The 16256-nt window shown below is 43.8% G+C and overlaps 1 protein-coding gene across 4 annotated transcripts in view; it reads left to right on the forward strand.

The window, feature by feature from the left end:
- RUNX2 (RUNX family transcription factor 2) overlaps nt 1-16256 on the forward strand; it is a 124455-nt gene that overhangs the window by 51775 nt on the left and 56424 nt on the right. For 2 of the 4 annotated variants that reach the window (XM_034991611.1, XM_034991612.1), the window contains exon 4: nt 14742-14915. The exons of the other annotated variants lie outside the window; for them this stretch is intronic. In XM_034991611.1, the coding sequence (XP_034847502.1) occupies nt 14742-14915 (174 nt within the window). The remainder of the gene's footprint in view (nt 1-14741; nt 14916-16256) is intronic. 4 annotated transcript variants of the gene reach the window in all.

Genomic DNA, 16256 nt, shown 5'->3' on the forward strand with positions numbered 1-16256 from the left:
TTTCCCTACCTCTCCTGAGCGCCAATGGCACGATGAGAAGCGCTCACATATGCTGCTTCCTGGGGATTAGGAAGGAGTCTTTCCCAGAAGATACACTGGGAAAGACCATTAATGGTAGAGAGTTTTGCTCTTGATCCATTGTTTTCCTCCGCTCTCCTGCATCTTTGAGGTTGGCTCCGATTTGGGCATCCCCAGTGTAATATTTAGACCACAACAAATTTTGCTTATTCTCTGACCTGTGCAAGTGGTAAGTACAGAGCCACAGTCCGACTCAGGACTTGGCCCAGAAAGGGCTCAATATGTCCCAGGGGCACTTCAAACTGATGTCCCAACCCAATATCTGGGGCTCCCCACCTCCACTTCCACCAAGCTTCTCTCTTCAAATAGGGACCCCCTTGGGTTTTACCCTTTTTGAGGGCCCCACAGTTCACCCAGCTGTCCAAGCCAGAGACCTGAGACTCATCGTCTCTCCATCTGACCGTCCTGCTGTACTGCCCTCTGTGTCCCTGCTGTGGGTCTCGCAGGCACTCCCTCACACCCGTTAACACCGCTTTCGCTTGGTTCCTGCTCTCCGTGGCATCTCCTGGCCTATAATAAAAACGTCATTTCCTTACTGGCTTCGTGCCCCTAATTGCACCCCCTTGAAGATTTGTTTTCCCTGCAAGCGGAGTGGTCCTCCGAAACTGGAAGTCAGCTCATGGCACACCCGTGCTTCAAATACCTCGGGCTTCCCTGTGACTTACAAGATGATGCTCAGACTGTGTGGGCTCGTGTGCAAGGCCTTTCAGCATCTGACCTGCCCACCGGCCTTCCCCTGCCCCGCGCCCCCGTGGCTGAGCTCCAGCCGAGCCAAATTGTTTCACTCCACACTTTTTTAATCTTTTTGTCTTTGCACTTCCTGTTCCTTCTGCTTGGAATGTCTTTTTCTTCTGCATTTGCTTGACTGAATTCTACTTATCCTGAAATGCCATCTCTTCTATAAGCCCTTTCTGACCACCCTGGGAAGCTAAGTATTTATTCTTTGGTTCCCCTTTGCCTGTTCAGACTTTGGATATGGTGTTTATCCCATTGCTGTAATGATTTGCTTATACGATGCCCCTCCCAGGATGTTGTGAGCTTGTGAGCCCCCTAGTTTAGCCCAGTTCATGGTGCATAGGCAATTTTAATTGATACATGGATAGCGTATTTGCACAGTGGCTTTACCTGTATGGGATGTTTTCTCCTCTATTAATTACATTTCATCCTGGTGATATTCCTGTTCTGCACATACTTCGATCCTCACTTGACAGATGAGGAAGCTGAATCACAGAGGTGATAGATTATTTGCCCACAGCTCCTCAACCAAATTAGCAGCAAAGCTAGGACAGACTGCCGGGTTTCTGCTCTTTGTGTAGGCAAGCCCAGATTTAGATACGGGATTCTCCTATTTAGTCACATAGTGGCTGAGTCTTTTAGTGAACTTTCTTTTATGAAGTTCACTAATTGTGTGTGTGTGTGTGTGTGTGTGTGTGTGTGTGTGTGTGTGGCCCGTAGTGACAGGTGAGGCATCTGTGGCATCACTGATTCGTAGAACTGGAAGTTAGGTAGTCTGTTATTTTGCAGATAAGGAGATTCTGTACCTGAGAAGTTCACAGCTTAACCATTAGCAGCAGCACCCACATCCCCTGACGCAGGCATGCAGTACTTTTTCTTAGTCCCTAGTGGGCAATCATCAGTTCTATTGGGCAGAGTTTTGGTGTTCAGCGTCCCAGGTTGTCAGTAGGATGTTTTGAGCCATTAGGCCAGTTAACTCTTGGGAAGAGCCTATCCTGGGAGCAGAAAGGATATCCTTTCTGTGAATATTCTCAGTGAATATTAAAGAGATAGGACCCAGATGAGAAAGGAGCAAAGATGATGTGCTTTTATCAGTTGCGCCACTTTTCAGATTGCATTACTTCTTTTCCAGTGAGTGTCATAGATTCTTGAGCGTGTGCCATTTTGAAAAAACAAAACAGACAGCCAACAACAAAGGCATCTAATTAGGCTGATACATAAGAATGCCACGTTGCAAGGAAAGATGTGTTCCGTAGTCAGAGGGGTTGTGGTGTCATGGTGTAAACAGAATGTAAAGCATGTTGGGTTTCTGGAGGATGGCATCCCCAACTACCTGAAAGGGACCCGGAACTCAGTAGTATCAATCACTCTTACTTCCACTGGTGCTCCTCTCCTTCTCTGTACATAGATATAGATATAGATATAGATATAGATATAGATATAGATATAGATATATGGTAGAGATACCTGTGTACATGGATATGTGGAAAAGCCAACACTTTGTATATTTCACATGGACAAAAGCATTCACCAAACTGTCACTGATTAAATAATTCAGCATGAAGCTGTCAGACAGAGATCCTTCAGACTTAACACTGCACTTGCTTTTGAAAAACAGAAAAGTTTTAATTTTCATCACCTGACTTTTTTTTGAATATTCAAAAAAAAAATGGACTATGAAGTTAGCGTCTCCGAAGTGTTCTTCCCTTGAAGTAGGGGTGCTGAGAAAGCCTGAAAACGAGCACCAACCCACTTCTTTTGGATTGAAAAGAATGCATTTTTCTCATCTGTCCCTGAGAAAAAAGGTTAAAACTTGCTATCTCTAGACTCCATTTAGCAGTCCTTTCGATTCCCTTTTATATAACAATAACTTGATCCTACTCAAAATACTTGGCACCTTCCGTGACAGCCTGGAATGTAAGAACACTTTAGCAGACCTGAGTGTGAGTGAACTCCAGGAGTTTTGGAATGAAGAGGTAGAGTTCTCAGTTCCTTATTCAGAGTTCACAGCAGATAAGAATACCGGGATTAACACAATAGACTCCTTTCATTTCACGCGACTGAGGAAAGCAATTATCTGTCTGTCAAGCCTCTAGTAAATGGGGCAAGAGCATTAAGGAGGGGTGGGTGGACAGGTGGACGAGTGCTATTCCAGTGGAAAACAGTGCTAAGGTAGGAGGGGGATCCTTTGTGTTTAACTTGCTAACTGTTTTATTTTGGAGTTTATATCATGTTACCCTTGCAGCTTAGAGAGAAATGATCTTTTTTTTTTTTTTTTTTTTTAAATATATATATTGTCGATGGCATTTTTCAGTTCCTTACCCATCTGAATTTTATTAGGGGGCTTATTTCAAAGACATCTCCTGTTTAATCATGTTTAAACAATCTGTTTAAGACCTGTTGTGTAGATATAAACACAATAGCCCTTTAATGTAGTAAAACAGACTTCTGACAGACACGGCACACAACAGACATCCATCCATTATTGCTTAAGCCAGTGTTCCTTCCATGCCTGACCTGAGACGGTAACCACAGAGCTCAGCTGCCAACCATTGCTGCTCAGAAGACCCTGACTTGCCCGTATTAATGTCTAGCGAGCCGAGAACTGCAGGGCAGCAGACGATCAGAGAAGTCTTAGACTAGATTAAAGCTAAGTACCTTAAATCTGGTTTAATGGCTGTGTTTACATCTCCTTCTTCATTCCTTTAAAAAAGTAATCAGGTTTTGCAAGCGTTAAGAAAACCACCTCTTCTTGCCAGCTGGACTAGGTCCAGTTGAAGCAAGAAATTTCTCCCCCCCCCCCCCCGCCCTTTCCTTTTTCTGTCTTTTTCTTTTTATTTCCTCTATGATCTTCACTGCCATTCAGCCCAGCAAGACGGGGCTGCGGGAGCTGGCTGAATTTTTCCTTGGTTATTACTTTTTAACGTTTTCTTCCTGTTCCGGAGCTGGGAAAATGGAAAATGATGTTCTGCTTCGGTCGCGGCGTGTGTCAAGAGAGGAGCCCTTCGCACTTCGTCGTTACTCTTATGTCCTGTTTTCTTTCTCTGCTTCAGGCACACATACGGTTACATAACGTATGTCCCAAACCATAATAATGAAAGAGAAACAGGGACGATCGCATGCTAAGGACAGTCCGTCAGGATCCAGGAATGGCGTGACAGTCTGTGGGCTGGTTGTCACTGGCCTCTTTGAAGAATAATGCCATCCATGTTTAGCTGGATTATTGGCAAATAAACAGTGATGCTTTTTGTTCGGCTATGGAAACTACCATTTCCATTGCTTAAAACGTTACCATTAAAAAACATCCTTACATCTCTCAGTGGGGTCCACAAATGCTGGTGGCACAAAACTGGGGTGTGTGAAGTATCTTAGAGTAGAAGAAGGCAAAGGAAATATTTTCAGAAGTAAAACACTCAAGTTTTACTAAGTTTTTTTTTGGGGGGGGGGGTAAGTGTAAACATAGAGAAAGAGATCTTTTGTTTATTTCCCAGAAACTGAAGGGAGAGATGGAGTTTCAGATGGCCCAGGATGGTTGTGGATGTTGGGTTGTGATTACTCGGAGGACAAGAGGTATGGTGATAAAACGGAGTTGGGAAGACCGGGTATAATGTAAGGAATTCTCAGACGTAAGCTTCTCTGCTTCTTTCTTTCTTTCTTTTTTAAATTTTTATTTATTTATTTGACAGAGAGAGAGAGAGAGAGGGAACACAAGCAGGGGGAGTGGCAGGCAGAGGGAGAGGGAGAAGCAGGCTCTCCGCTGAGCAGGGAGCCCGATGCGGGGCTCGACCCCAGGACCCCGGGATCATGACTGAAACCGAAGGCAGACGCTTAACCGACTGAGCCACCCAGATGCCCCTTCTCTGCTTTTTCTTATTCTGTTCTTTCTGGGCATCTTTTTCTCAGCCTTCACCTCCCCCCTCCCCTTTTCTTTCCTTGTATGAAAAGGAGGGTTGAGGCAGGTCAGGGAACTGGCTTCCAGTGTCACTGCCTACCTCCAGGATTTCAAACAAATCATAGGATTTTTTTTGGGCATCGGTTACTTTTCTAAAGTGAAGAACATGGTCTGCAAATCCCTATTCTCCTCCAGGTTTGAAAAATTCTCATTCATGTAATCTTGCTTTGAAATGGGAGGAAAGAGAAAAGAGCATCCCTTGGAAATGACAGGGGGAAGAAGTCAAAGATAGCAGATTTGGAGCTGTTCAGGGCCAGAGAATCTGGAGGTAAAGGGACCGAGGAGATGAGGGGTGTTTTAGGACCTGGGAGCGGGGCTACGGTGAAGTCAGCCAGGTTCTCTGGGAGCTCTTTTTTCCCCCTGCTTGCAAAAAGTATTACATCTCCCCTTGTGTGTTTCCATTATACTTTCATCTGGTCTTTCTTCAAATTTTTTTAAGCCTTTTATTTTCTTCTTGCCTCCCGTGAGTTTCTTTTTCTTTAGATGTCTCAAGTTTTTTGAGTCCATTATTTCAAGAAAAAGGATTACACTCTAAGCATATGTTTTTTAGAAGCTATTCCCTGATGTGTGACTGATACTGGCCTACCCTGATCGCCCCTTCAGTCTCTGATGGGTGTGATTTGCCACAGCCTGAAATCCAAAAGGTATAAAGGAACTCGCAGTTACTATACATGCATGTTAATATTTCACAATTCTTTCATTAGTATATTTATTGAAAGATCTTGAATTCTTGAGCCTTTAGAAGCCTAGATTTTGGAAGAGGCTGTCCTTCAGTGATCTCTCTCATGCATCCAATTGCGTTTAAAAAATGAGTTTGGGAGAGTGAACTTTTTACTCACTGATCTAAACTGGCGCCTTTTGTTATTAAAAGAAAGCAAATTCAGTTTTTAACATTTTTTTCTATGAACTGGAGTTCCTAGAATATTTCTATGGAGTCTATGGCTTAACTATGTAATTATGTCTCTTGAGTAGATTATGTTTTTTCTTCCCATAATTATGTTTTTACCCAAGAGACTGGAAGGCTTCAGCCCTCTCTTGGGTGAAATTGTTCTTCCTCTCCTCTTCCTTGATAAACTTTGAATGCTACATGCCTGACTCTGTTCAAGGGCTGAAAGGGGGCTCTTGAAGCTATGTGGAAGTGATTATGATTTTTTTTCCTTTAGAAATTGGTTTATATATTAAGAGGGGCCCTTAGAGAGAAGCTCTGTTAGTTCATTTTTGAAATGCCATCAGAGAAGAATCTCCTGGAAGGAGATTTGTTTATGATCTGTGGTCCTCTGTCTGAAGCCACACACTAACATGGCTCTAGAGCTGTCTCCTCTCACGAGCTGTCTTTTGTGAGCGCTGGGGCCCCATGCACATGACCTGTTGCATGGCTGCTCACTTCTAGTGGCTCAGAGGGCCTAGAGGTTTCTGAAGCATGAAGGCAATTTCTTAGTCCACTTTACTGTTCTAGTCCAGAAATAGTTTTTGACCTGAACCAGACAGCATACTCAGGAAAAAAAGATGACTCAGCAGCCTTTCCCAGCAAAGATTATAGACTCATCAATTTTACTGTGGGAAATGTTTCCCAATGACTAGCTCTTTTTTTTTTTTCCCCCTTTTTCTCCTCCTTTCTTTTGCTGGATAAAAGGAGAGATAATTCTAAATTTATAGTGTTCTTATTTTTTAATTCAGTAAACATTTGTTGTGGGCCTTCTTTGTACCTAGGCTCCGAGTTAGGCGCTAGACATGAGACATGACACCCATCCTCAAGGGGTTCCTAGTCAAGTCCAGGAGAATCTAAGATAGTAGGGTTTGAAGTTTTGTATAAATATTTTATATCAATTCAGAGTCAGTTAATGCTTACTGAATGCCTACCACACTTAAGTATATCCACATGTAGTAGACAAAAAACAGTTGTAGCTGCTTTCAGCTTGCTGAGATGGAAACCAGAGGGATCACGGAGGCTCTAGAGACAGAAAAGACCAGAAAGGTGCGATGGCCAAATGGAGATGATGGGGCGAGGGTATTCTAAGTGGGGGAAGACAGCTTGTGCAAAGGCACGCGGACTCTAGAAGAACCGTGGATAGTCCACTGTGAGTAGAGCATTGGTGGGCAGTGGTCAGTTGTAGCCGTCCAAAATGAGAGTTGACAACGTACATTCAGACTGTATTTTCCAGGTCTTTCCAAGTCTTTGTTTTCCCTGCTGGGCTCAGGGAGCTCTGTTTAATTCAAAAGACAGTGTTAGACAGTTGAGAGGTTTTGAGCAGGTGAGTCATGTAAGGATTTAGGGACTGAAAAGACTTTAGAAATGAACCCTTCATTTTCGGCAGGCCCGGAGAGTTCCATTAAATCCCTTCCTGCGGTTGGCCATACAACTCGTTGGGGTCCTTCCGTTCACTCCAGGCTGCTTCTCTGGTGGGTTAGATACAAGTGAGCGGTTAGGAGTGATTCCAGTGGGACTGGAAAGTGGGGGCCCCTCCCTGCAGAAACCAGGAATGGCCTTACCCGGATGCTGCGGTCCAGGAGAGGGAGGCGGCAAAGGTATACCTGGGCCAGATTTTGAGCCTCGGAGACTAGAAAGTGGTGATATTAAGGGAAATAAAGAAATTCGAGGAGAAGCTGGTTGGGACTGTTTGTAGTGGGGGCGTGGGTCTGTCAGGGGGAGGCAAAGGGCTTAACCAAACATTACAAGCATCACAAGAGTATAGGTCTTTGCCTTTTATTTTATTTTATTTTATTTATTTATTTATTTATTTATTTATTTATTTATTTTTTAGGTCTTTGCTTTTTAGATTTTCACAAACCACCAGTGAATTGTAGTCATCTGAATGTAGACAGAGAGGAGTTTCACTTTTCTTAGTAGTATTTCCATTTTCACATGTACATAGGAATGCAGAAAATCAGGGTTTTCCATCTGGAGGCTCCATAGTTACAAAGTATTTGGGTCCCAACTTTGCACGGCTCCCCTAAGAACTCCCTTGAGTCTGTGTAATCTCAACCCTGTTACGTTGCTTTTGCTGCAAACCATCTAAACCGAATTCTCCAAGATGAACTAAGGCTCATCCTTAGTAGTAGAATTCCGAGTAATTTCGTTTGGAATAGAATTAGGACTTTAAAATTCGTCAGCCTGTTCCCGAGCCCCTCCCTGCAAACACTCCTTCATGTGTCACTTTCAGGGTAGAGAGATTGGAACCAAGGCTTCATTTTTGTTGTTTTTCCAGACCTGCTGTGGAGTAGCAGCTTCATTGCTGTATATCCAGTTGACTCTGAAAAATGGCAACTCTTGCTTTTTTACTCCAAGGATCATTGTCAGAACATCTGAATGTTCTGAATATCCTGGGGCTTGAGCCCTTGAGTACTGGACCAGGTCTCCTCCTCTCGCACACTTGCTGACAGCAAAATTAGCTAACATCTCTGGAGGTCGCCCCGTCCTCCAGGGAAGCCTGAGTGCCCAGCAGAGGAGGCTCCTGGGCTGCCAAAGGATCGTTTCATTAGTCAGGGGATAAGAAGATCTGTCTGCAAAGGGCAGGTTCCCATAGAGATTGAAGAGTTTAAAAGAACTAATGTGTGGTTGAGAAAGTAGAGGCGTCAAGTGATTTGAAGAACAGCGAACTTCTGTGTCGAGATTCGCATCCCGTACGTGTTCAACACTATCTTGTCTCACAAGATCTTTCTTATCATGTTTCTGTCATTTGTCCTCCAGCTAGCTTTCCTCCTTTCCTCTCTGCTTATCAAAATCCTACTCGACCTTCTAGGACATAATGATCTCATCAGTGAGAGCTTCCTCTTTCCTTTTAGTCAAATATCAGTTGCTTTCCTGTTCTTCCCAGAGCAGTTTATTGGTTTTCTTTTTAAGTTTTCCTTTTATTATGAAAAATTTCAAACATATTAAAAGGGGTTATATTTAATAAAATCCCATATAAGCATCACCTTATTTTATAACTAATAACATTTTGCCGTATTTGCTTCGTCTAATATTTTGCTGAAAGGTTTTAAAGCAAATACCAGACATCACGACACTTACCCCCTGAATATATTGGTTAGCTCTTCTAAAAAATAAGGGCATATTCTTACATAATCTCAAAACGCACCACTTCCTTAATATTTTAAAATAGTCTGTATTCATATTTCCTCAATTGATCCCCAAACCTAAGCATTTTAGTCATTGCCCTCATCACAACCTTCTTCAGTTATATTTCGTGGCTCGTCTTTCTTTCCTCCTAAACTGTGAACTGCTGGAGGACAAGGACATTATCTTGAAGAATGTCTCTCTCCTCCTCCTTCCAATGCCTGGGGAGACTCGCATGTGGGCAGATGCCCTGCACACGTACATGCTAGCTGGACTAACCTTTCCGGACGTGGACGTCGTACTGGTTCCTGATTGAGGGTCCCTTGCAGAGGGTCCCTCTGCCTTTTCACTTTATTTATTTTATTTGAAAATGATACCCAGGATGGAAGTAGATAACCAGTAAGAGAAGGGAGCGCTTAAAATTGATTTAGAATACTGATGTTAAAAAGGCGAGCTGCCATACATCATGCCCTAGTGATCCACGAAATGACCCTCCTGCGCCACATGAGAGCAGGCCTGCCATGACATGGTGCCCTCTTGGTGAAGTTGCCTTGTTTTTGGAAGGTGCACTCTTCTGGAGATGCTTTTGGGCATCCTTCAGGAGTCCGTCTTTCCCTTTGAGGGAAGGATAGCTGATGTGTACTGCACCCGCTGTGAGTACAGGGCATAGAGTATGATGGTCTGGCCGGGCGCCCACACTGCTTTCCACCGTTGTTATGCAGTTCTCAGTAGACTTTTATAAAAATGGGCAAAATGGGACCCATCAGAGAGGCAAGTTTGTTTTCGCAGTTCATGCAACACAGTTTCCAGGTCTTCACGTACCCCTTTCAGATGCATGATCTTTTAAGCAGAAATCCTAATGGCAGCATTCCCAACTGGCCTCTGTGAGTGTGGGCCCCTTGCGTTACCAGAGCTGGGCGGGGAGGGATGGGACAATCAGCTGCACTCTTGCTTAGGGACCTAACTGTTCCTCATGCGTCTTTGCTCTAAGGATGTGTGAATGCTGTGACCTTTGGATCATGCTTTCTTCTCGTGCCCCTGAGTTTATTGCAACAAAAGTCATATTCAGCCAAATACACTCAACTTTTTGAAAGAAATTGTTTCTGAAAATTACTTTTTTTTTTTTTTCCATTTTAAATCCACTTTGACCATGATTTCCCCTGGTGCTGCAGTGTTATACTCTAAAATAAGCTGGTTGACGGTGGGAGGGAAAAGAGCCTGGGACCAGCAGTCAGAAACCCTGAGTTCTAGTCCTGCCACTAACTGTGATTTTGGGCAAGTCACTTCTCTGCTCAGGGATTCAGGGTCCTTATTCATAAAAGAAGTACAGTGCTCTGAAATGTAGAGTCAGAATGATTTCTGTTGTCCCTTTCAGTGCTCTGATTCTAAATGACTTGCAACAGTGCTGAAGAATTTTAAGTGAGGGCTTTTTCAGAAAGCAAGCAATTAACCATTCACTTAAATGAATGTCCTTTAGGGAAATTTCTTAGCAAGCACCAATAAGGTCTGGTCTCTAAAGAAAGGCTTTGCCCACTGGATTCACTAGATTGCCAAATAAAAGAAGGGTTTTTCTGGGGGGGAGGAAAGATAGCATTATACTATGATATCCTGGGCCAGAAAGTTTTCTCTCCACCAGGACATTTATCTAGAAGAGGAGAACATGCATTCATTGAATAAATATTTGTTGATCACCTACTATATGGCAGGCACTAAGTAAGGGTACAACTTTAAACAAGACAGAGCACTCATCCTCATGGGGCTTCTATCCTGCAGAGGAGACAAATACACAAGATAAGTACAGATTGTGGTAATAGCCATAAAAGATATAAAGGCTGGGTGTGCTCAAGGCGGAGGAAACCTGCTCTGGGTATAGTAGGCAGGCAAGACCTCTCATAGGAAGTGGTGTTCACTGTGAGGTTGCAGGAGTGAGAAGGAGGGGGCCCTACAGAGAAATAGGGGGGAGAGCATTTTGGGAATATGGAGAGGTTTGGGATGGGAAAGTGCAAGTAGACCATGTCAGATGCCCAGAGAGAGATGATGGGGTCCTGGACTAGGGTTGTACCAGTAGAAGTGAGAGCACTAAGTGGCTTTGAGATATACTTTCAAGATGGAAATGACAAGACTTGGTAATAGATTGAATGTGAGGAGTGAGGGATAAGGGGAAATCAAGGAAAATGTCTAAGTTTTTGGCCAGTGCCACTTACTGAGGTGAGGGTACTCCTAGAGAGGAATAGGGTTCTTTGGCAAGAAGAGTCAAGAATTGTGTCTTAAATATAGTGCATTTAAGGTATCTTTTAGACTTCCCAGGGGAGAGTCCAGTAGGCCGTGGGACCTACAGACCTGGAACTCAGGACGGAGGTCAGAGCTTACCTCGGAAATGGGGGTGTCATTGGAGCAAACAGGTGGCATCGAGTAGGTGGGATGGTGAGGTCATCTGGGGCAGTGGTCCTCTGCTTTGGCTACACACCAGGTCATGCTCGAAGCTTGTACAAAATAACTCCCCAGGACCCACTTCCCAGTGATTCTGATTTAATTGAGCTTATGTGGGGTCTGGACATCTATATTTTTCAAAGCTCCCCGGAGGATTTTCTTATCTAGCTGGAGTGGAAGAGCCATTGCCCAAGGGAGAAAGTTTCCCATTCTTTATACCTTCCTCCTGTTTGGAAGACACACTCTTCGGCCCTTCGGCTGACATTCAGTTCTCCCTGTACCATGGCAGAGTCCCCTGTCTTTGATTTAACTCAGTGTGCCCTTGTCTTCCATGCTCTCGATTTCTGAAGCGACTCCTTGAGTGTGGAGGACTGAAGAACGCCTTCTTTCAGCCCATAATTCGCATGCTAACCCTGATGTGGTTTAGTGGTAGCCGGTGTTTGTCATGGTTGAAAGATGAAGAACCTGTTCAGCTTTTGTTCTTCCTTGTGCTGTAAGAATATTGTTGTGGTTGTGGTGGTGGCTATGAAGGGGCCGACATCTACAAGGAAAAACGCATCCTTTTGTTTGTATGTACGCAGCCACGGACAGATATTCCTTGAATTATGCTAGGTGTCTGTAGATACTTGGTAGCTCGTGTTTGAAGGTAATTTCCAGAAGGTCATTGAGGCTTTTAAAATTTCACCTGCTCTTACATTTTTCGTACTTTAGCAGTGCTGCTTCAGGTCCTTTATTCTCGCCTACAACCTCCTGTGGCTTCCCTGAAGCCTTGGGCTAAGAGGAAAAGAAAGCGTACTCACCCATCCGTATGCTGAGCTCACATCTCATACGGTCTCCAGGAAAGCCCAGGGAAACGGCTGTAGAAAGCAGAGGCAAGGCTTTATGAAGTTTACTTGTGACCCAGAGCCCACATAAAGTCCCAGTGTTTAGAGGAGCCATGCAAGATCGTGTAGCCCTCTCCTTAGCCCTCAGGGAATCTGCCATTCCAAAAATGTGGCCTATTAAAAAAAATAACTTCCAGGGACAATTCCATAAGCTCTCTTGTTAATGTTTACAGCTGTATCAACACCACACCAATACTTCTTTTTTTGTATGTGTGTGAGGAACAGAATCCATGGATCTGACAGGGACAAGTGCTGTATAATTCCCCAGTTGTGAAACTAGTTAGACCCAGCAAGATGCGCTGATGGAAGTTTGTGTGGGGTAATGGGGGAGCTGTTAACTTTGTAATCGAATCCTCGTGGCTGCTTCTGCTTGCGTTGAAAACCAGCCTTGGCACCACACAGGGCTTAGCTCTTAGGTGTTTCTGTGTGTCGATTGGGAGACTTTCAGTCCTCCATGGCAGCCGTGAGAGGGAGGGAAGATCGAGTGAGAACGCCAGCCCTGGTGGTGCCACACGATGAGTGGGAAGCTGCTCAGCTAGGACAGGAACCGTGTGCCGTCCAGGCTGAGCTGGCCAATGGCTGAAGACCACAGGCTCCTTGTTTGACCTCCGCAGGCCTTACTGAGTTGCTTTGTCTATGAGCACCTTGCTTGCTGGCGGTCTGGGGGCTGTTGGGGTCATCTCTAAAGGCCCCGTTGAGTTCTAAAATCTATTCATAATCCGGATAAGAAGTCCTAAACAACGGGGAAAGCAGCATAAAAAACAATGACTTTCCCTGACCACTTTTTCTCCTGGTCTCCCTGTCCCTCGTTCCAGCAGATGCCCCAGACTGACGCTGGCAGGAAATAGGGTGGTGGGTGCATTTCAGTTAATGGGCCTATTTGGAACATGTTTGGCTGCGGAGACAGCTACACTCATATTACCAAGCCTTGGCTTCCTGTCTGTTTTCTTTGGGCTGTGTAGGCAATGAAAAAGGAGACAGGAAAATACATTTTGGGGCAAATAAAATAAGGAATTTGTCTTATGAAGACAGCTTATAGCTGGGAATTCTAATGTTCACCTTAACCCTCTCCTCATAGATTCCTCTTGTCCTGTACCAAGAGGAAGATGAGGTGTTCTCGCTACCCATGGAATATACCTCCTCATTCTCAAAGGCTCTTAACAATCCTCCTCCTGGGCTTTTTTTTTTTTTTTTTCTTTTATGGATAATAATCCTCATTCCCTTAGTTTTTCTTCAAAGGGCAAATTCTGATTCCAGTTATCACCTTAATGGCTCTTCTTCTTTTTTTTTTTTAGAGAGAGAGAGAGAGAGAGAGACCATGTGTGGGGGTGGGGAGGGGCAGAGGGAGAGGGAGAGAATCTCAAGTAGGTTCCCTGCCCTGCACGGAGCCCGATGCGGGGCTTGATCTCACGACCCTGAGATCATGACCTGAGATGAAGTCAAGAGTCGGAGGCTTAACCGACTGAACCACCCAGTTGCCCTTTAATGGCTTTTCTTTGAATCAGCTTCAGTTTCAGTTAGAGTATGTTGGGGTAACATACTAAGGCCTCATTCTAGTACAGAATATGGAAGAAGGAATCTGTAGTATATTTCCATTCATGTATGAGGTGTTATCATGTTTGTCCACCGCTGTGCCACTCCACAGATGTGCACTTAACTTATGTAGCACCAAGATTCAGAGGTTTTTCTGTTATACTTGCACCAAGACTTGCTGAGAATGATTTCATGATTTTCAAAAAGCCTTAGGACCTTAGTTATATTTTAATTTGCATATTTCTTTAATATCTAGAATGTCCTTAGATTTTAGACTTGAATAAACTAGAAGAGAGACAAAGTTGGGTTTTTTTTTTTTTTTTAAATAATGGATTCTCACATTCACATGGTAACCCAAAGGGTATTTTTCAATTTCTTATACAGAATCAAAAAACATTCGCTCTGATTTAACATAGTTTATCATATGCTTTTAGGTTTTAGGGTCTCACAAAATATCCAGATTCCCCTGGAGAACTTGAGTTTCCTTGACTATATTTCTATTTTTTCCTCTTAAAGGGGTTCTAGGTTTGGTTTTAATTTTTCAGAGAAGAGTCACAGTGAGGTGTAGTTGTAACATAAAAAAAGAAAAGTCACTTATGGTCATCTTGGAAATTTCCCTTTGACAAATGTGTTTGTCTCTGTTTCTACCCCAATTTTGGGATAATAAGTGTGACATGCACAGACTCTCTGAACCATGGGGAAGTTTCCTCCCTCGTGAAACAAGCAAACACACCCCAGCACACAACTACCTTTCCCACCGTCACCAAGAGAGGAGGCACCCAGAGAGTCTCTCCAGAGTTCCAGCGTCCTGGCCTCGCTACTGATGCTCGACTCTGAGTCACCCTCTGGGACCCTCAGCTCTCCATTCGTAGACCAGGGGTAGGAACGCTTGCCGCCAGATGATGCTTATAAAGCTGCTTAAAATGGAAGGCATAATAGAGACATTTCAGTATAAATATCAATATTGATGATTCCTTGGCTCAAACCCCCCAGTATGTATGTTCACATATCTATTTAGTATGGTCAATTGTTCAGCTAATTAATATGCTTTTATTTTATGATTTGCTGTTTCCAGGGCACAGACAGAAGCTTGATGACTCTAAACCTAGTTTGTTCTCTGACCGCCTCAGTGATTTAGGGCGCATTCCTCATCCCAGTATGAGAGTAGGTGTCCCGCCTCAGAACCCACGGCCCTCCCTGAACTCTGCACCAAGTCCTTTTAATCCACAAGGACAGAGTCAGATTACAGGTAAGACAGACTCCTAGGTTTCACCTGCACACGCTCCGGCAGGCTGGGGGTGAGGGGCTGCCGCGTGAGACGGACTCACGGCAATACTCCTGGGCTGTGAAATGGCTTTATTATTATGAAGGAATCAAGCCGTGAAGGATCTTACGGGCCTTCTTCTTCTTCTTCTTCTTCTTCTTTTTTTTTTTTTAATAAAAAACAAATGCCAGTGTGCAGTAACTTTGGGATGAACTCTGGGGGAAGTCGCTGCTGATGCTGCACTCTGGAGCATTGTCGTGCTGCACCCGGGCAGATGGTAATAACTATGCTCTCTGGGAGACTGTTTGTCACAAGTTTCTGGACCGTGCCCCGGGTGGCGCAGGGGAGAGCATCACACCCTCACTATTAGGAAATTCGTGTTACTGTCTCAGCTTTGGGCTTAAATGTCTTACGCGGATAACTATTGCATTAAGTGTGCTTGACGATTGCCCAGGGCTAACAGGAAGCCTTGATGGGTGGGTATACGGCCAGGTCAATGAGCGGCTCATCGGGCAGACAGATTTGGCTGCTGATTCACATTTAGCTCCGGGTCCTAATGCGGCATTTCTCTTGATACTACATTCTAGTCAGCTGCTTACTACCTTTCTTCTTAAAAATTAACTCCAGCGTTGCATTGCAAACTAATCATTCACATTTGGTGCAGTGAGACTCCCAACTCTCTCTCTCTCTCTCTCTCTTTTTTCTACCCCACTTGTGCAAAAACAGATCTTGCTTTTAGTGTGATGGCTTTTAGGTCATGGTGACAGAGGAGTGTGTCAATCATCACAGATCTTTAATTTGCTGATCACAAGTATTGAGAGCTGATGTCACCTAGTCATGTCATCTAGTTTCTGTTGTTGGCAGGGGTGGACTAGAATGGAGGGAAAATAACTCAAAGCAAAATGTACAGTAAACTCTCAACGTGGATCTGTTCTAATGGTTAGGTTTTGGTCGATAGTGGTTAGGTGTTGAGTGTCCTTAATGGTTTATAAACATAATCGTTTATAAATGGAATGACCTACCTCTCTCTCTCTCCTGCCCATATTAGGTATATGTCTTCTTGGATGTTTACTTAGAGTAGGATTCTGTAGGTATATATATATGTATTAGTATGAATATAAGGGTATACCTGAGTATATATTTAAAAAATAATGCAGAATTATAAAAATAAACACTAAAGAGAACCAGAGTTCTGCATCAGAGAAGAACATTAGAACTCTGTGAAGAATAGCCATGTATTAGCCTAAATGAGTCTCTAAATGTTGATATGTAGGAATCAAAAGGTTAGTGCCTTTACTGGACATATGTCCTTGATAAAAATGCAGG

This window comes from Mirounga leonina, unplaced genomic scaffold, assembly GCF_011800145.1.
Source record: "Mirounga leonina isolate KUSES-001 unplaced genomic scaffold, KU_Mleo_1.0 Mir_53, whole genome shotgun sequence".
In the NCBI taxonomy this organism is placed as follows: Eukaryota; Metazoa; Chordata; class Mammalia; order Carnivora; family Phocidae; genus Mirounga; species Mirounga leonina.